The sequence below is a fragment of the Haliaeetus albicilla genome, chromosome 11, assembly GCF_947461875.1.
Source record: "Haliaeetus albicilla chromosome 11, bHalAlb1.1, whole genome shotgun sequence".
In the NCBI taxonomy this organism is placed as follows: Eukaryota; Metazoa; Chordata; class Aves; order Accipitriformes; family Accipitridae; genus Haliaeetus; species Haliaeetus albicilla.
Genome location: NC_091493.1, coordinates 11,150,659 through 11,171,615, shown reverse-complemented (window position 1 = coordinate 11,171,615; position 20,957 = coordinate 11,150,659). Strand labels below are relative to the sequence as shown.

General features: G+C 40.9%; 1 protein-coding gene across 2 annotated transcripts in view; it reads left to right on the top strand.

The window, feature by feature from the left end:
* GHITM (growth hormone inducible transmembrane protein) overlaps positions 1–19,981 on the top strand; it is a 316,211-nt gene extending 296,230 nt beyond the window's left edge. Inside the window, exons 1-9 of one of the 2 annotated variants that reach the window (XM_069796147.1) lie at positions 8,279–8,336; positions 9,815–9,974; positions 11,602–11,701; positions 13,000–13,111; positions 14,430–14,571; positions 15,654–15,762; positions 16,959–17,147; positions 17,720–17,891; positions 18,746–19,981. In XM_069796147.1, the coding sequence (XP_069652248.1) occupies positions 9,846–9,974; positions 11,602–11,701; positions 13,000–13,111; positions 14,430–14,571; positions 15,654–15,762; positions 16,959–17,147; positions 17,720–17,891; positions 18,746–18,833 (1,041 nt within the window). In that variant the 5' untranslated portion in view covers positions 8,279–8,336; positions 9,815–9,845 and the 3' untranslated portion in view covers positions 18,834–19,981. Of the gene's footprint in view, positions 1–8,278; positions 8,337–9,814; positions 9,975–11,601; positions 11,702–12,999; positions 13,112–14,429; positions 14,572–15,653; positions 15,763–16,958; positions 17,148–17,719; positions 17,892–18,745 lie in introns of those variants that run through there. The other variant, XM_069796148.1, reaches the window with a different exon arrangement.
* The last annotated feature ends 976 nt before the right edge of the window (positions 19,982–20,957 follow it).

The following is a 20,957-nucleotide window of genomic DNA, read 5'->3' as shown; positions in this document are numbered from 1 at the left end:
TTGATTCCTTGTCTGCACCATGTGGCTGCTATCAGTTTACAAATAAAGAAAAATTAAAAGTGGTTTATGAACTGTTATTATTATAACTGAGTTCTGCTATTAGCTAGGTCTAAATGTTTTCATATATTCCACACCCCTGTTGCCCTCTGAGATTTTTAACTGTTGTTTTCTTGTACATTAATAATTTCCTTGTGTAATTGTTCCCAAGAGAATGAGCTGAAAGAATTATGAATTAATTTGCATCTTTTAATGTACTAATAAACTTCCCAAGAAGAAAATTTCACTCCATCCAGGTGGAAACCAATCACTTTAAATCAAAGCTTACTGAATTTCAAAGAGTTTGTTTTTTTTTTTCCAAGATGCTGCAGAAGAACAGTGCCCAGCATGTTAAGAGTAATTAGAGAGCATAAACAGCAATTTTAGAAAAAGCCCAGGTCACTTTTTGCTGCAGTAGAGTTCACAGGCATTTAGGAAAATGAGTATTTGTTGTATTTAAACAAAATGAATAGCAATTTCTTGGAGGTTGAGAGGTCTCATGCTGTAAATGTAGATTTCACCCTTTAATCAAAAAATACTTCTAAACTGTTTTAGCTTTTTTTTTATCATCTGATATAAATACATAATTCATGCTATAGACCCTAAAACATTGATCAGGAAAAAGAAATACCCTTTTATGTACAATTTATTCAAACAGAATCTTCAGTGAACAAAATGTTCTACCTTATGTATTCATTTATAACCGCACAATGTCAGGTCCTTGTTCACCAAAGAACTCATCTTCATGTATCTCTGAGCACTTGAGTAACAAAAGCACTACTCCTGAGTAACTAACGCAACGGTTCTGAGCATGTGCGTTCAGTTAAATACATTTGAGTGCTGTTCCAAGTAGTATCATCATAACTTACAAGCTTAAGCAATTTACTGAGCTGTGAATTTGACATCCGAATTTATATACCTTCATGTATTTTAACCTTGGTTAAATTTAGGAATAGAAATGAATGCTTTAGCCCTCATTTTCCTAATGACATGTAAAATACATGATTAACAGAAAATATAAGACTTGATATCAAACTTCTGATTTTTGAAGTTTATTTTAGTAGTTGATAAAGTTTAGCATTAACATTTGGCAGGGCAAAAAGATTTGTTTAAATGGCTACAGCCTGTCTAGGCCAGAATGAATCCCACAATATGTTTTGAAAGAAAATGCTCTTTAGCATCAAAATCCCTGTTTAATGTCTGAAAAAAGTAAGCGGACTTTTTGTTAAGAAAATAAAGGGAGGGATTGCAACTGCCTTTAACCAAGAGTTGATTACATTGCGCAGCTGGTATGGGAGAGGGAAGAGAAGGGGGAAGGGACTGATGAAGGCCAGGGAGAAAGCAAGGATAAAACATAGCAGGCTTGGAAGCAGACCGAAAAGTGTTAGAATTGTGACCAAGGGGGAAGCCTGGGTGAATGTCAGGAGCAGCGAGAAAAGGCCTGGGCACTTGCAGTGACCAGGGAAAGACCCAGAGTAAGAAAAAGGAAACGGCTGTGCTAGGTCAAACAAGGGGGTACTGCTAAGAATGCTGTAGCGAAGGTAGCTGTGCCTCTTCCCTAAGCAAACAGATGCAGATTAGAGACAGGAGTTCATCAGGATTATTGGTATGGCCATAGGGAATACAACCTACAAAAAAAGTTGAATACATTCTGGATGACGTTTCCTCCCAGATAATATAAAATACAAAAGTCATTTCTACAAAATAGGGCCTAAACTGAATGATCAAAAAAACGGATGCAGGAATTTCTCAGTAGAAGATCTGGCCATTTAGAGGGTTTTTTTCCCCCCTTAGTGCTTTGAAAAGCAAAAGCTTCTTTATCTCTACAGCTTGATACAACACTCCTTTCTTCAGTATGCCCAAGAAGGAAAACACTGTATTGACTGAAAAAAAACCCCAACAAGAACCTGTTCCCCCATAAAACTACTCTATGACATGCACGTTTCCATAAATTCTACCGGAAAGACTTTTTTCTTAGCAAGTCTGAAGTTTGCAGAGTACTCGCAGAGCAAACTTGTATGTGTACTTACAGCATTGTTTTTCACGAAAAGTACTGACGACAGGCAGAGCACCTCTAGCAGTATGAAAATACACGTTTAAAACAAAGCTGCTATTCTTGTTCTTTGAGATGTATTGTTTTGTTTTCCAGGCTGTTTCAGAGGTTGCAAACAGATATATTGTTTGTTTCCTATTCTTAAATTATTTTTTTACACAATGTATATATAAATTCATTTTAAAAATGTCTACAGTAACTATAGAAGGCTGACTATTTTTGCTGTTCTCAAAACACCATTTTTTACACACACAGAAATCCAGCCATCTCTTAAACAACGCAGAAGACATTACTTTACACCAGAAGTGCCTGCCACAATGCATTCATTTTATTTTAGCAATATAGATAAAACGTGAAATTCCTTATAGATGATGCTTGTTATGACAGTGCGTAGGGAATTTCCTCACAAACACACACAAGCTTTTTCTCCAATTCCAGATACAGTATTACTCCACTGAAGTGACTTTTGCTTAATGTAAATATACATGCAAGTCCTGAAAATACACAAGCTGCAGTCCACATTTCAGTACAATGCTTTTTAAAACTAATGAGGTGCAAACTTTGTAACAGGAATGAGTGAAGACACTAATCTCAGTGTCAGTGCAGTTCAGTACCACTGTAATGATGCAACTGTCTGAAATGTTTTGACATCTGGCTGAATAAATCAAGACCCCAAAAATTCTCACAGCTGTAGAAAATATTGACACTGCTTCACTTTTGGCACATCCCTGCCTGCTCTTGCTGCTCAGATTCCTGCATGGAAGGAGCTATATCCAAATACTTTATTCATCCATGGTAAAGTAATATGCTGTTTAATGGCATTTTTTTCTTGCCAGGCTTTGAGAAACACATCAGTACTGTCTCCCCAAATTCCCTCCACACTGCACTGTTTTATGATAGCTAATCTAAAATAAGAACATGATGCTTAATGAGTATGCATTCGTCACATGAATAGCAGGAACAGTCCAAAAGTCCCCTGTAATCTGCTGAGAGAGATATCTGGAGTGCTAGAGAGTCAGCACAGCCAGAAAACCTTCAAAATATTTTTCTTCAGCTCTAATTTGAAAAACTTCAATAGCAAAGTTTACCCTAAGGAGAAATTGTGCTAACCACAGATTTATTTATTTTCTGCCAATGAACACAGCCATGTGAACAACTGACAGAGATGTCTTTTTCTGTAGGAGGATGCCAGTGCTGCAGAGTTAAAAGCTTAAGCTTCAAAATTGACACTCACCCTATTTATTAACACAATAATGGGCTTGTTGTGGCTCATGCGGCTTTCCAGGATTGCACTGGGCTAAACATAAAGAGTTTTTTACTGTCCCATTTCAGGTGGCTGGCAAGGCAGAACACACGGCTGAAAATACGTCACGTGGTATCTCCTGGAAAATGACTGCATTGCTTGTGATCCTCACTTTCACGGCAAGACAACAAAATCCCTTAAGAAACCATTTATCTGTAAGAACAGACTTTATTGTTTGAAAATACATGATGTTTCTCATATGAGACTTGAGGGGAGCTTGGGGTATTCTCTCTGGGAGTCAGGCAGTCAGATCAGCTTTCCCCCTTGGGCACGGCAGCCAGAGACCACCATCCTTTATGCCCTGGTGGCAGCCGTTTATGGGAATTTTCACTCCTGGGAACTAGCAAGGCTGGAAAGCTGGCAAAGGGCTGCTCCCTCACTGGGCTCCTGCCTGGCAGAGAGGCAGGGCTTGGAGCCTGCCCCACTGTCTGCCATGCCAACTTCATATATCCCTTCGGGATACTCAAGTTGCTTCACAGTGGTGTTTTCTGATATTGCAAAATTTCTAATTAGACATTAACCCTTTAATATTAAACTGTACTTGATCCTGCCTAGAGAACTGTAAGATTTCCAGCAAATGCAAAACATGTTATAGGTGAAAACATGGCCTATTGAAATCAAAATTGTAGGAAATGTTGATGTCAATACAAGTTTTCCGGTTTACACTTTTAATTTCTGAGGGATTGTTCACCTATTTTCAAAAAACCGTATCTTTGTGTTTCTTCTTTTTTAGTATTTTTGTTTCTTTGGAAATACCATCTTTTTTTACATACCACCTGGATAAAATGTTTACTGTTTTCCAAACACCTCTTATTGGTGCATATCAGTCCTGAAAAACCAAAAGTGCTTCCGATCCTTCAGGAATCGTTATGTTAGTACTTCACAGACTCATAGAATAGCTGAGGTTGGCAGGGACCTCTGGAGATCATCTAGGCCAATCCCCCTTCGTAAACAGGTGGCTCAGGACTGTGTCCAGTCAGCTTTTGAAAATCTCCACAGATGGAGACTCCACAATGCTTGGAGCAACCTGTTCCACTGTTCTTATGTTTAAACAAAATGTCTCGTACTTCAATTTGTGTCCATTGCCTCTTGTCCTTTCACTGGAAATCACTGAGAAGAGTCTGGTTCCTTCTCCTTTACTCCCCATCATCAGGTATTCATACACATAAGATGATAAGATCCCCTAAGCCCTCTCTTCTCCAAATTGAACAGTCCCACCTCTGTCTCAGCCTGTCCTCATGTGAAAGATGCTCCAGTCTCTTAATCACCTCTGTGGCCCTTTGCTGGACTCTCTCCAGTATGCCTGTATCATTCTTGTACTGGAGAGTACTGGACACAGTACTCCAGGTGTGGCCTCACCAGCACCGAGCAGAGGGAGAGGATCACCTCCCTTGACTTAGTAGCAATGCTCTGCCTAACGCAACCTGTGATACTGCTGGCCGCAAGGGCACATTGGAGGTTCACGTTCAACTTGTGTTCACCAGGATGCCCAGGGCCTTTTCTGCCAATCCACTTTCCAGCTGGGTGGCCCCAGCCTGTGCTGGTGGATGGGGTTGTTCCTCCTCAGGTGCAGGGCTTTGCACTCCCTTTTGTTGAATTGCATGACATTCCTGTTTGCTCAATTCTCCAGCCAACCGACGTCCCTCTGTGTGGCAGCACAACCATCTGGTGTACCACCACCCCCTCCCAGTTTTGCAAACCTGAGGGCGCTCTCTGTCCCATCATCCAGGTCATTAGCGAAGATGCTAAACAGCACTGGACCCAGATCCAGGTGTTGGTCACACAGTGCATTTGAACACAATCCCATGAAGGAAGAGTGCATCAGAGTTAAAAAGCAAATTTTTATGTGTGCATTTGGCTGCCATCTCACCAATGAGCCTCACTGCCATGCTGTTATCCATGCTTTTGTCAGCATGAGCTTGAACAACTGCAAAAGCACAGCCAGCTGCTTTGAAGCTCTGCAGTAATACCAGGTGGCACAGTGACTGAAGCTATCGCCTTCCTGTCTGAGAGAAACGGTCATGTTACAGCAGTGCCAACAGAGAGGATCCAACCTGCTGGTTTTAACTCAAAACTCTTAGATGCTTTGGGACTTGCTTACATAAGAGGCCACTGTTTTCCCACTCATGCACCAATTTCACTAGCTAGAGAATTTACATGTGTTGACCATCTAGTAGAAAAGGAGTATCTGCTAGCAGGCAAGTTTCTGTGAAAAAGCCTCAACAGCTGAATTTGCTTCAGTGTGGGTGCTGTGTGGATTTGGGTTGCTTCTGGCAAAACTATCTATTTAAGAAACAATTTGGGACAGAGCTGGATTGAGGATCTTACTTGAAAGTCCCAGGAGATTTTTTTACATGATTACATGCTGTAGTAAAAAGAGATAAGTTTGATTCCTTGCATAAATTATGACTATTAATAACTGAATTATAAATTTAAATATTATGATAATGAATTCTTTAGTACCTAACAATTATAGAGTGTTACAAACTCTGAAATAAACACTAGAAGTCTCTAAATAAACAACATATCTGTGGCCTGCAACTGGCATTTTTTTCTTCCGTTGTAGGAGACCTCAGGGCAATAGACTTCAAAGCTCTGGATTTCCATTTACTCCAAAGGAAAGCAAACAAGCGCCAGAGTAAGAATCAGACCTTGAATCCCATTAGATTTGGCCCCCTCTGATGGAATTTCCACCCTTCTGTCATGCGTTCTTCTGCTTCATTCTTCTAATTCAAATTCTTCAAGATCCTATGTGCTGGTGCACTTTTAGACCTCTCCTACATCTGATCTCTCTTATCTGACTTTCATTTTGCGAACTAGCAGTTCACTATATTTCCTTTCTTTTAGTTGAAACAAGGAGGCTCCAAGATGTAGAAAGGCTAATCTCACAGTCCTCAAAAGTATACCTGTAACTCTCATTCTATTTCTGTACTTAATTCTATATTCAACACCTTTTTGTTGTTGTTGTTGTATTTGTCTTTGATCCTGCTCAAGGCTCTCAGTCTGTTTTAGTTGGCTGTGAAGAGCCATGCCCATATGTAGCATTAAGGCTGAAAGAAACTACAGAGCTGTAGCTAGAGTGGGGCTGGAAAGGGGCTGCCAAAGCAAACACAGGGCTGCCAAGAGTTCTCCTCTGAAGAATACTGTGCTTCTCAGCAGTGCCTGGCTCATAGCTCAAACCTAGGGTTAGGATTAGCACTAGCACTGAGAGAACAAGAAAGCCTGATGTGCAGCTGGGATGGGGCTGGCAAAGAAGAAATAGGCCACCAAAAGAATTCTTCTCCCAGTAATATTAAGGCTCTGGACTAAGCCATGTCACGAGCCTTTGGCTCAGCCTAGGCTTAGGGTTAGGGTTGGTGGACAGGAAAAGCCCGAGTTCCAGTTGGAGTTGAACTGCCAAAGGAAACAAAAGGGCTGCAAAAAGGATGTCCCCCTGAGGAAGTGACAGTCCTGGGAAGTGCTGCTGTGTCTTTCCTAGGGCTCAGTTTAGGGTTAGGGTTAAACCTGGAAAAAAGCTCAGAGCTCCACTTGGAGCGAGGCTGGAAAGAAGCTGCCAATAGAGAATTAGTTTAGCCAAAAAGGGAATGTTTAGCCCCTGGAAGGGCTGGAGTGCCTTCTCAGGGCAAGGCTAGGATTAGGACTGGAAGCATCCATTCCTGTCATTTATGTACACAATACTGTATTTTGTGCTTATCTGGCACGTCAGTACCTGCCTTAAAGGAGGTAATATCCACATGGAAGAGAGGTATAACCCCAAGGAGAAGTTATCAAAGGGGGAGATTGATTAACCTCCCAGTTCAGACTAGACTGCTCTGCCACAAAGGGAAGGGAAAGGTCTTGAACTTTCCGACACCCCGAGAAGGGCAAGGCTTAAATTCACGTGCAGTAAACGGCAAGAGTGACTAAAAGGCCACAAGCAGGGCCAAGGCACGGAGACGCAGGCCACAGACACTGTCAGCAGTCTGGCACGCCTTCGACCACCGCAGTCGAGCCACCGTCGCTGCAGCCACCGCAGCCCGCTTGGGTGCAGGCTGCCAAACCTCTCCTCCCTGCCATTTTAAACCCCGCGTCAGCAAGCGGAGCGGCTGACAAAATGGAGGGGGAGAGCGCAGAGAACAAGATGGATTGTTACACTCCACGGAGGCGAAGTTAACTTCGGGAGGCCGCGCTCGGGCATTTTCACACAGCTCGTGCCACCTGCTGGCAAGCAGGAGCAGCCGCCTCGCAGGCCGGGAGGCACGCAGGCTCCGCAGGCCCCGCAGGCCCCGCGGCCCGGGCCGGCCACGCCGCCTCCGGGCAGGCGAGCCAGCGCTCCCTGACCGGGAGGGGCGGTCCAGGACCGGGCACCTGGCTCCCTACGTGGGTGCACCGCGGTTAAAATCGCCGGGGGAGCTGCGACTGGGCGACGGTCATCCGCAGAGGCCGGGCCGGCCGGCTGCAGGTCGCCCCGCGGGGGCCGTGCGACCCGGCCGGCCCCCGCGCCCGGCGGCGCCCTCGCTCGAAATGGCGCCGCGGGGGCTGCGCGGCGGCGGGTGAAATGGCTGCTGGGCAGCGCCGGCCGCCCTGCGGCGAGGAGGGCGGCTCACCTCCGCCTCCCGGCGGGAGCGGCAGCTGCACCGCCGGCAGCGCCTGAGTTACGGTCTGCGGCGTGCAGACCCGCGTAAGGCAGAGCCCGGCTTGAGCGGGCTTCCAGAAGCTTCCCTGCCCTTATTAAAGATGGCTGCCGCGCCCATGCCGGGGCGCGCGGAGCGTCGCTTCACCCGGCCTCCTCGAGCCAATGGCGCTTGCGTGCCCCGGAGTCACGTGGGGTGAGCGAGCCAGTCACCGGGAGCGCCCGGAGCAGCCTGACGTCACTTCTGCTCCTGCGGCGTCGTTCCGTAGCTGCGCGTGCGGGGCCGGAGCGGGGCCGGGCGGGCAGGAGAAGGCCAGGAGGAGGCCAGGCAGGTGACCGGGGGCGGCCGGGGGGCGCCGTGCCGGGGTGGGGGGGCCCCGACCGGGGTGGGGGGGGCCCCGACCGGCAACAGGGCCCGGGCCGAAAACGAGTGAGGGCCCGCGGCCCGGTCCGGCCCGGCCCGGCCCAGGCCAGGCCGGAGCTGGGCGCCTCCCTGCCCCCTCAGGGCCCCTGGCCGCCCTGCCTGGGCTGGAATGGCTTTTCTCATGCTTCGGTGCAGCAGGGACTTCGCAGTGTTTCCGTGCTGCTGGGTTTGCCAGTTAAAATGCTGGAATGTTGATGGTGGCTTGTTTTCTTTTTAACGCTCTGCTGGTGTTCATCCTTCTTCTTAGTCTAACGCTTGAAGTTGTCTTGCTTCAAATACCAGTTTGAGGAAAAAAAAAAAAATTAAACTCGCTGTAAATTCCTGCAGATTGTATCATCCCAGTGGAAGAGTGGGGTTTAGTGGCGGAAACAGGATGTGTCTCTGAAAGTACTTCCACTTAAAAAAAAGCGAGATTTAATAACAGCTTCACAGCAAAGTGATTTTTTTTCTAGCAGCAGGATTATTTTCTCACTTTCACCTCCTTGTGGTTAATGCTAGCTGTCCGATGCTCTGGGTGCTCGTTTCTCATGCATGTTTAAAGTTACCTTTATTTAGAATGCTCTTAAATTTTATTGGACACTGTGCATGTAAGCTATGAACAGTTCTTTGAAAAAACGTATTGATAGTTGGGGTGTTTGGTGATATCAGAGATTGTATATAGTCATAATTAAAGTATGTGTAACTACAAGGACTTGGGGGGTTTTATGTGTAACATGTGCACTATTTGTGGAAGTAAGCTAGCGGTTTTAATACTACCTATAGGATACACAGGCTCGTGCCTGCTTATGCTGTCAATTTGCCCATGAGTGGCATCATTGTTCTCTGGTCAAAGCTGCATAAGATGACCTGAACTTGTGTTCTGGGCTGTGACCTTGACTGAATGCCATGTCTATAAAGCTAATTAATTCTTCAAAGGATAGCTTAAAATGTCTCTAAAACTTTTTCCACCATGTATGTTATGTTATTTACTCATTTGGCTTTATACTTAGCTGACATTTATGGAAATTTGGAGCATCTTTTTGAACACCTATTTGGAGGGTAGAGTACTCGTGCAGTGTTATGTCTCAAAACGAAAGTTAGTTGCCAGAGCAGCTCAAACCTGAGTACATAAAGGGTCTTGATGTAATTTATATGTATGAAAAGTGGTATGTCCTGTTTTCCGATAAGTTGGGAGAGGGAAGCCTCTGATGGAGGTGGGAGACAAATATAGATAGAACAGAGTTAAACTGTGTATTCAAAAAGGTTCTGGCTCTTACTACAGTACTCTAGTGATAACACCATTTCTATTACAGGCTGTAGTATAATTGAGAGTAAGTAGTAAGGGTACCTTGTTGTCTGAAAACCACCTAACAAAATAGTAAAGCATATTTTCTCATGCACTTGCAGGAACACAGCGTATTAAACTGTCTAAGTAACCATGCTGGTCGCAAGGCTAGTATGCCTGCGGGCATTATCATGCCAGGCTATCCGCCCCACCATTACTCAGGCTTCCCCAGCTGTGAGGAACTCCAATATAAAAGCATACATGCTGTGGCAGCCTAATCAGGTAAGATAATTCTCTTTCTAATGGTTCTGAGTGCTGATATTTTTTAAGGGTTGAGTGTTTTTGCCAAAAGAATCGCTTTGCATGGAGTATCTGTTTTGAATTATCGCAAGCCTTCTGCTTGTTTGAGGTACCTGCTCTAATTTACTGAAGGGAGAGTGTTACTCAATCAAAAAAACAGGGTTTTTTAAGAGCAATTAAAATAATATCTTCTGTTCCAATGACTATTTCCTCATTGAAATTACTGGAAAAAAAGAACTTAAAGGAGGGAGCTGGTGATGGATAAGCCTTTCTGTGTAAGGTGGGAGGAGCAGAAATTCTTGTCTGACCTCCTCCTAGCTCCCTGTTTCTGAGTACGAGTCTTAAATATAATATTAAGCTAAAAATTTTCTTTTCAAAGGCTTTAGTCCCAATATGTGTTTAGAGCTGTAGCCCAGGTTATCATGGGTCTTACTAGCAAGCGTAAAAACTGGACTGTCATTATTCTAAGACACTGTTTATTCTTCATTGAGAGAAGATGTTTCATTTTTGCTTTCTGCCCAGGTAACTCACAACTGTTAGGAGGCATTGCTCTTTTGTCATCATCTTGGTGAAAGTGCCAATGGCAAATTCTTCACCTCCTTTGTGTTTTCCTCTTAAGCATAGAAAACTGTTTTAAGCATCCTAACTTTCTAGGTGTGTTGGGGTTTTTTTGTGTGTGTGTTTTCTTGTTTTGTGTGGTTTGTTGGGGTTTTTTTTGTGGTGGTTTTATATCTGTGAGGAGACATACATAATTACAGTGTTGGGCCTAGATTTTGTTAGATGCAAAACACAACAAAACTGAAGCACTATGGTAAGCTTCCTGAATTTTATTGCTCTAATGGCTGATTATAGCAGTGCTTGTAGATTTCAGCTTTCAGTGTTAAACAAACAGCTTTGAGTGAGCCCTTGGTTGCTCAGGTGCCTGTATAATAATTTAGAAATTCCTGGAAAAAATGGTAAGGAAACTTTAAAAGTTGTTTCTGAACTTGTATACAAGTTTATTCTGTGTTGCTCTTGCAGCTTACTAAGACTTTGAGCAGCATGCTATATTTATTTGGAGCTTGACAGCCTTAAAAATCTTAAGTTTATAGGCCTTCATTCAAGGTTTGTTCTCTAAATTAAGGCTAGAGTTGAAAGCAAAGAACTTGTGCTGCTTTTCCAAATTTAGTGTCTGTAAAGTATAAGTATTGTGCAAGAATGTTTTTTTACATAGAAGTGTTTACATAAAGAGTATTTTTACATAGAAAGCGAAATAATTTTTTTACAAAATAAAAAAGTAAAGAGTGTGGTTTTACATTTAAAAACAAAAAGTCTTACGGCTTTGTTTAGTACAGTGGGACTAGAGTAGAAGAAATGCAAACTGAAAACTTCAGCTTCTGAAATTCACTGAATTGGTTCTATACTTCTAGAACACGTGGATGTTGCTCACAAAGCTTTCTAAACTTTAATGTTCAGTTGTTTTCCTTAAGCACAGCTGCTTCATGTGTTTGGGAGGTAAGCACAGATAAATAAGAGACTATGTAGCAATTTTATGCGTAGCAAGTAAATTGTTGAGAAATGTCTTCTATTTTATTTCATTGAATTTTTACGTTATTTCTGAATCTAACAGTGTTATGCCACCAGAGTAAGAACGGGTGTAAGGCGTGGAAAAATTGGCCAGGAAATTAAAGAAGCCGCATTTGAGCCATCTGCAGAAACGGCACTTAAAGGTAGAGTAGCTCTGCTTTAAATAGTGAGAATCTTTGAAGTTTGACTTAAGACTTCCTTGAATTAATTGGTTTCCTTCAAACCATTAAAGAGACCGAGAATGTTGTTTCATGTGTAAGTTTGCTTAGTGATCTCCCTCAAACAACTGGAGACAGTTTCTGTGCTTGTCTTTCCTTGTAAAGTTTAAAGCTGCAAATATGTTACAGTATAGAGAAATCTCTCGTTGTCTCTACTTCAAGCTGCTGTTGAGAACTATTGAGTCAAAAATGGTTGTCTCTTAATGGAGACTTGATTGTAGATATTAAAAAATATACTAACACTTGCATTGCTATATCTACTTTGCTTACTGTTTAAAGGAAGGATTTTTCTACAGCATGTACAGTTTGCAAAAATAAGTTTCTGGTGGTACGGTTAGGTAAGGCATTCGCTTACTGTGCCTGCTAGTACATCTAGTGTGGCTCGTAATTTCAGTGGATTACAAAGGGATTTTTTAGATAGCAGTGTTCAGTAGAACAGACTTGTAAATGTGCTATAATAGCATTGAATTGACAGATGGAATATATGTAGATTGGCTAGATAGTGTCTTGGCTATAACACGTTAGGAAAAAGCATAGCCTTGAAGAGACTTATACAACTGAAGGTATTTGATCTCAGCTGCTCTTACTTCAGTTATAACAATATTTTATGATTGATATTTATATTTGTAGCAGTAATCTGATATGTAGCACACAGGCAGTATGTCTAAAAATCAGACACTAGAAACGTAGTAAATCATGTTGTTGCCCATGACCTTTGGAAATGCCTTTTTGAACTGATTTGGATCTAATTGCTACCAAAGAGCTCTTGAAGGAGCAAGCATTAAGGGCAGATGAATGAGACAAAAGGACACAGTGGCTAGTTTTTCTCCTGGTTTATAGCAGGTTGGATGGTGAAATGGTACACTAAACCAGCAGACAGGTAAACTCTTCTGTTGGAGAAACTGTTAACTAGTTTTGTGTTGGAATTACTGTTAGTGTAATGAAGGTCAGTAAACGTGGCATGTTACTAGCTGGTCTCTTATTTCTTAACTCTGTTTTATGAAGCTATATTGTGTTGGTAGGCTGAATCTAGAGTTTTTCACATGTAGCTTATTGAGAACTGGTAACGCAGTGACTTGAAGTTAAGTGGAGCTTTAAGAAAGATGCCTAACATGGATCAGCTAGTGCAAATACAACAACACTAATGTGAGGATGTTATTAACTATCCAAGAAAAAGCATTCATGAGAGTGTGGATTGTTTGTTTTTTTTTTTCTTTATATAGCTGATCGCCTGGGGAAATTTATTGTTGCTGGAGGGGCTGCTGTTGGCCTGGGCGCCCTCTGTTACTATGGAATGGGCATGTCCAGTGAGATTGGAGCTATTGAAAGAGCTGTGTAAGTAAGATAGCTTACTGTTTTACGTAAAGAGTACATTAAGCGAATATCTCTCCTCTTTATAGCCAACTCTTCTTTAGCGGGTATCACCCATTGTACACACAGTTGTGGGGTTTTTAAGCTTTGAACAGAAAGCTCTTGCCTCAGTGCAGGATGTTAAAGTGTATAACTGAAAGCAAAATTTAAATTACCCAAGCTGAAATGGATATTGACTTAAGTGAGTTCCTTTGTTTTGAAAATTTGAAATTCTTTTGTGAAGAGTATATAAGTCTTACAAGGTGTGGCACAGATAATTTATGAAGCGTAGTCTTCTGTAAAACGTATTGTTAAGGATACTTTGCCTGGTGTTCCTGTGAGGCTGTTCATTAAACTTTAACACAGCGTGTTGGAAAGAGTCTGCTTTGAACATGCTACTTATCTGGGCGTAAGTCCTGCTCTAATAAATGCTTTGCTTAAAAGTTTGATGTATTGCTTTTTGGCCAACAAAAACCTGGCTGTGATGGCAGAACCATATAGTTACTTAGACTTAAAAGGGGGTTAGTGATAAGCATGGGTTTGGGAGAAGAAATGAGTGCTGGAGGTGTTTTGCTTTACTTACTCTGCATTTATATTTGGAAATGACGATCCACATTCATATTGGATGCTTGCTAGTTGTATCTATGAGAAGCTTTTCATTAGTACAGCTATCTGTAATTTTTTTTTTCTCCACGAGCCTTGAAGTAATGGGTCAAAATTGTAAAATGGGAGAAAATGTGTGCACTATGTTTAAGTTTGGTGTTAGCTGGGAAAGCTTCCTGTCCGTAGTATGACCAAATCATACTGCAGAAACCCATTCACATCCAGGTCTGTTGCTGTTGTTAGAGCTCTCAAAATGACATTCGTGTCTTGTGATGTCAGATAATCATATGCACTGTGACTCAGCAATTTGTGAGCTGCTCAGCAGGCTACTTACTGCCCGGTACACATTCTGTAGACATTTTTCCTTAAACCAGTTTTAGATATACACCATTCTCTATTTTTTCCATAGTTGAAAATCATTCATTATTCTGTTTCCATGTATACTTCCTCCTTAGAATTGAACTATAATTAGCATTATTTTAATTTGCAGTGTTTCTACAGAGTTATGTTATGTTAGACCAGCAAGGTCTGAAAGAATTTAGTAGACCTTCATGGCAGAAGTTGCTAGACCATACCATTGTTATGAAACCTCCCTTATATCCATAGCTATGAATATATTTAACAGCTTGATTGTGTTTTTAGTTGGTCTTCATTCTGATACTGGTAATTGCACAGCTGTGTATGACTGCTTATTTTTCAGTATTTGGCCACAATATGTGAAAGACAGAATTCACTCTACTTACATGTACTTTGCGGGAAGCATTGGCTTGACGGCACTGTCTGCTGTAGCAGTAAGCAGATCTCCGGCACTCATGAGCCTTATGACAAGAGGCTCCTGGCTGGTAAGCTTCTGTTAAAAAAATAAAAACATTTACTGAGAAGACCCCAGATGAAATGGTTGATATAAAAATGTGAAATGTAGACTACTTGGTGAAAAGTAAGGCAAAACTTCACTTACACTAGTGTCCTTATCCATACAGACTACGTAAGTATCCTGATGATGTTTTGTGATTTAAGATTTGGTGATTCTAATTACATGCTGACATGTATGTTCTATACTTCTTTGGTAGTTTGTCAAAGATAAACTACATGAGCAAAAAAATGCTATGCTATCCTTAGCAGCTATATGCAAGTAAGAAACTGATACAAATAGCCATCTGAGGCTAATGACACTAATGCTTTCTAAAAATGGAAATTGAGGTCCCCATGTGTTCTTACTCCTCCCTGTGCTCTTCTGTATAGCTCTTTGAGAGCAGTTTCCTGTTTGCCAAGGCTGAAATGATATTGGTAGGCAAAACATCCAGGCAAACTGCTAACAAAAGGTGTCCGCTTAGTACATATTCAGTATGTTAAGTGGAGTGGAATGATAATAGTTAAATGCCAACACCTACATAATTTTAGGGAGATTAATTTAATAATGCATCCTTGGTGATAAACCAGAGTTGTACATTTCTGACCAGTTTGCTAGCTGCTGGGTGATTCTGCTTGGAATCATCAGTAAGAAGAGGCAATGAAATTTTTAAAAAACGTTGGTAGCAAAAGCCAGTGAACTGAGTATTGGCTTTGGGTGGAGAAATGTACAGGAAAAAAGTATGGCTGACATTTCAGGTACCTTAGTGAGGATTAGAGTAAGGGGCGGAACCATGTGTTTTCCTTCTCTTGCCTTACACAGCTGAGAGATTGTTGCCATCTTACGCTAAACTTTGATTCCTAGAAGACTGAGTGAAAGTAAAATTATCTCAATTTGCAAGCTAGGATCTGCAAAGATTTGACTGTAACCTTACAAGAGTAAAATTGACAAACACTCCAGTTAGGGATTAGGTTGCTCTTTTCAGAATTACACTGTTGACTTTTAGAGTAGGGGGTTAGAACAGAGACCATATGTCCTAATGCTAACTTGAGCTCTCTAATGCTGTTTTTACAGGCAATAGGTGCAACTTTTGCAGCTATGATTGGTGCTGGCATGTTGGTCAGATCCATATCCTATGAAAATAGTCCAGCAGCTAAACATTTGGCTTGGATGATGCATTCAGGTATGTGGTTTTAGTGTTCATTATAGAGATGTCAGTGCTTCGGTGTGACCAGATTCTTACCTTAACAAAACTTTCACTTTAAGGTAAATTTTTACGTACTCCTATAGGAGAGCTTGTATTTTTCAGAGACCAATGAGAACTCCTGAATGTCAGGAATATTTCTCAAGTATTCTTAACATAACTCATAATATTTCTCATAATCTTCTAAAAGTCATGCTCAAGTTAAACTTGAGATATGTATATGCCACATTGGATAAAACTAATTGGTTTCATAGCTGCTTTGGATTCGTGACTGCTTTCTGCCACTATAACTTGTGTAAGCACTATTGTCTATGCTTAACCCTTCCGCAGCTGTACAGGGTAGGAAAGTATTTGAAAACTTGACTAGAAAAAAATTAGATTTTAGTATTAAACTGCAGCTTCTTGGATACATGTGCCCATCAGGTATGTAAGCTGTGGGTACAGATCGGTTTCTCACTTATACCTACTTCAAATAACAATGGCTATGACTTTTCAAAACTGTTTTGGCAGAAACAATTTATGGTTCAGGAAAAACATGTAGATGTTAGGCATGGAAGTCGTATTTGCCTCTCAAGAGCTAACATTTCCACCAAGAAGAAATTGTGCTTATTTTAGTGATTGTTATTAAGTTAAACAACCTAATGTGGTATTAATGGGCTAGATAGAGGTTTCATACGAGAGTCTACCAAAAAGTTTAACTTACTTGCCTAACTAGTTATGTAGCAGAAATCCGTCCTGCTTTTCATTGTTGAGTGCTCCTATGGCTATTATGTAGTTGATTAGTCCATGCTAAGTATCTCTTACCAGCTCTATTTTGAACAGATCAATGTGTTGACTTTTGTTAGTCTTCCAAAGACCAGCTCCCTGAAGTACTCTCCAGAGCTAGATAAAGTAGGTCATGGAATTTAAGGTTGCCAATTTATTGTGCTCTGTGCTGGTTTTGGCTGGGATAGAGTTAATTTTCATCATAGCAGCTAGTTGCCAGCTGGGGTTAAACCACTACAGCTCCCTTCTAGATAGGTGCACAGTCAAGTGTATTGGTATTTTGTCACATAAGTAGATCATTTTGAGCCATGTTATTTGACTGGAGGCAAAAAAAAGTTGTTTTGGCAGGTGGTGTTTTTACCAGAACTGTTCCAAATCTTACAGGTGGTGTTTTGTTTTCCTTTGGCTAGGTGTCATGGGTGCAGTGGTGGCTCCTCTAGCCTTCTTGGGTGGTCCTTTGCTGATCAGAGCTGCTTGGTATACCGCTGGAATCGTTGGAGGGCTCTCGACTGTGGCCATGTGTGCTCCAAGTGAAAAATTTCTGAACATGGGAGGACCACTTGGAATAGGCTTAGGCTTTGTTCTCGCCTCTTCAATTGGTAAAATACTGTTTTAATACTGTCAGATAAAGTAGGTTATAAACTTAAGCTGCTAAGATGCAGCTTGCATTTAATTGCAGGCTCGTCCGTCCAGTTAAGATTTGCCTTAAAAAGCCCTTGCAACTCAAGCACAGCAGAAAATACTCTTAAACTTGTTCTTGAAAACAAACATGAATTTACAGTTCTGGCAAGTGTTAATTGGACAAATGGCCAATAGTGGTGGCTTGTATTTTTAGTTAGTGACTAGGGAAGACAATAAACATTTTAGTTCTCGATCCAGTTGTTCTTCTCCCTTACATGTTTCTAGGCATTGTTATAGTCCTAGGGACAGAAGTACTTTCACATGAGAAAAGTACACATGATTCCCTAGAGTGTTCAAAACTACTGGATCAGATTGTATATGTGACATCTTCAGCTCGTGTATTAAAGCTCTTGGTATCAAAAATGTACCACAAGCTGAGAATTGAATACTCACTGAAAAACATGTGCTACAGTAATTGAAATTTGACCCAACTCAGAGTAGGAGATGCACATAGTAGCTTTCTTTAACACTATTGTACATTCCTCTCCAGGATCCATGTTCTTGCCTCCTACTTCTGCTTTTGGTGCTGGCTTATATTCAGTAGCCGTTTACGGTGGATTGGTACTCTTCGGCATGTTCCTTCTCTATGATACGCAGCATGTTATCAAGCGTGCAGAAACTATTCCATATTATGGAGTAACAAAATATGATCCAATCAATGCGTAAGTATTCTGTGTTAGCACAGCTGATCTCAGTGTCTGTGTAATAATTTACTTCATGCTATATTGAAGTATGCTTTAAAAACAGCCAGACCTTTGGTTTACTGTTCAAAAGTGTATTGCTGTTAAATGTGAAGAATCACAGGGTTTAAAAATACAATGTGAAAATAGCTAGTGGAGCTAAAACTGAAAGTATCTGCCTGAAATGAGAGAAACAGGATTGTACGTGTGGTGTCACATGCTTCCAGCAGTACTTTCTAAAAAGTATTTTTGTTTTCTAAAGCATTGCTGGGAGAATTTATAGCTGCTTTCTGAAAATACCTGTCAATATCAACTGAGACAAAAAATGTTAACTCTTTCATAGTCACTTAATATTCACTAGTCTTTATCACTAAATAAAAAAGCTTCAACAGTGTGATAGATAGGGAAAGAAGGATTAATTAACTCTCAGTAAAGACCAAGTCTGATTAACAAGTAACTTGCTTGTAAATGTTGTCTGTGATCTTAAGTGAATTGTTTACCTTCTTGATTCTGGTTTCTTACAGTTAAAATAGAATAATACTGACCACCTCTAAAATTCTTGGAGATAAACAGATAAAAGTACAGCGTAAAAGCAGAGGGCTACTGTATGAGAACAGCATACTGTCTGTTATGACTTCGGTAAATAGTTCCTGCTGGCAGAGATGGTGTCACAAAAATACAGGGGTTTTTTGACATACCAAGCACTGAGGACAGTCATAGTTGGGTTTTGTTACAAGTGCTTCATGTAGGCTTTTAAAAATGAAGTATAATAGTGTGAAATGCCAAATAATACTCTTTCTGTTCAACAGTACTAACTTTGATTTCCTGTTTTCTAGGTGTATGGGAATCTACACAGATACACTGAACATCTTCATTCGGGTGGCCACTATGCTGGCCGGTGGTGGAGGTGGCAGGAGAAAGTAAACCTAGACTCCTGTTTGCAGCTGTCTGACAGTCTAACTAGTGCACATTTGAAGTAAAAATTCATGATTACAAGAAGTTTTGCTGCAAGTCAGAAGTTTAAAGGATATCAGCATATTGTTTCAGTGCAATGTGATTCAGATGTCATAGTTTTTCTTCAAACGCTTTCCAGCTCTGTGTTTAAAATAGCGTGAACTGCTTCTGATTGTATATTATTTGAGGAAAGTAAATTATTTTTAATATATGGGTAAAATAGTCTATCTGCCTTTGAATGGGTCTGACAGCATTTCAGCTCTTTCTTTTTTTACTGTTACTTCATAGTAAAGGAAGTAATTTCTAAACTGGTATCCCACATGCAGATAGGGACAAATTCATGAAATGCTGTTGAGATGCATCAGTTTTCAGTTAAGGTTGCATAAACGATATTTTAGTGACACTTTAAGAAGAACTGAACAAATCAGATGTGACACTAAATGCAGTAATGACTTCTACCTGGGCAGAAATTTCAGAAAGATTTAAGCAATTGTCAGAAATGCATTGGATTTGACAAGTGAGGTGACCAAAAAGTATAAAGGGGACAAGATGAGGAAACTATGCAGCATTTGTCCCATATGAACTTCAGTCTTTCTGGAGTGCACATGAAAATTCCTTGCTTCAATGTTGACTGGATGTAATAGCTAGGTTCTTTCAATACTAGGTTTATCAAACTGTTGAATAGCTATAGACATGTCTGTCTTCCAGTGACTAAGTTTCAGTATTGCAGATGAAGCCCTGCTCTTCAGAAGAGCTCCTAGTGCTCACCTCTTAGAAGCTTGTACAGTTGGCACAGAAAGAAGGAATTGAGGATGGCCTGCTGTAAACCTAAGTATCATAAATTTACCATACTGTTGTATGCTTTACTCTGTTTCTAACTGTTCTCCAAATTGGTATGTTTTAGCTTGGTCTAAAAGAAATGTTCACTATCAGTGAAATTGATTTAAGGTTAAGAAATTTGTACTTGCCAAACTCTATTGTTATATGTTGGAATAAAAGGTGAGTTCTTGGGCACAAGGAAGTTTTGAGCTAATGTCAACAACTCAAACTTTCAATTTCTGGTAAATATGCTATGTTTATGTATTGACTTATGGAACAATAAAATTCTAGCCTCACAATTTGACTACTCTCATTTTCCCTGAGTTAACAGAAATATTTTAGTACCCCTGCACTAATAACTTGATGAAGAGTACTACAAATATTTTTTTGGCTACAGTTTCCTTTGTAAGAGAGTGTGTATTCCTCCGTAAAAAAAACCTGCAAAGATACTAGCCAGTGAAACTGGAAATAATCTTTTTGGGGATGTTTCCCAGATGGAAGATCCTTGTCTACACTTGCTTCAAGTGGTTCTGTTAGTGTAACATGTTGGCTACTGACTACAGCCAGTGCTGCTTTTATGTCTGTCATGCTGTGGTATTTTTAGCCTCTTCAATCATAGGGAAGAAACTGGATTGTGAAGAGCCTTGTTGCAACTCCTTTGTGCCTAACGATTATACAGCACAGTCAGTTCCTGGCACTATTACAGCTGAAGGAAGATCTAGTACGTAGATGGAAGATGTCTCTGGGTCATGTCAAGTGTAAGTAGCCTGTTTAGAGGGTTTTAACTTTCTAAGGAATTTCATATACTTAATCAATTTCTCCATACTGCTGTAGCTGAACACAGCAGTGTGCTTGTCCTCAAATTCTGAAATCTACAGGGAGCTATCTTGCAACAAAATTCTAGTATTTGTGCCTGTAATAAAGGAATTTTGCCCAACTTTTCTTTTTGTCTAGATTCTGAGGACAAAGTTTTAGAGGTTGGCTATGAACCAAGAGAGGCATCCTGGATTGCTTGAAACAGTGAGGTCTAGAACACAACACCCTGCAGGAAGCTTTAATAACCTTTTAAGAAAAAACAGGCAAAATAGTGCCTGAGGAAGCACAAGCATTCATTTGTGCTCAGTCTTCTGAAAAGATGTGGCTTGACTCCTGTGGATGAGATTGTATCAGTAGGAAAATAATCTGTTAGTGCTATCCAGTGTGTGTCTCCAAAAAGAGGAAAACAAGATTAAGAATTGCTTCTTTACCTTTGAAGTCTTAAGTGAAGCATTAAGA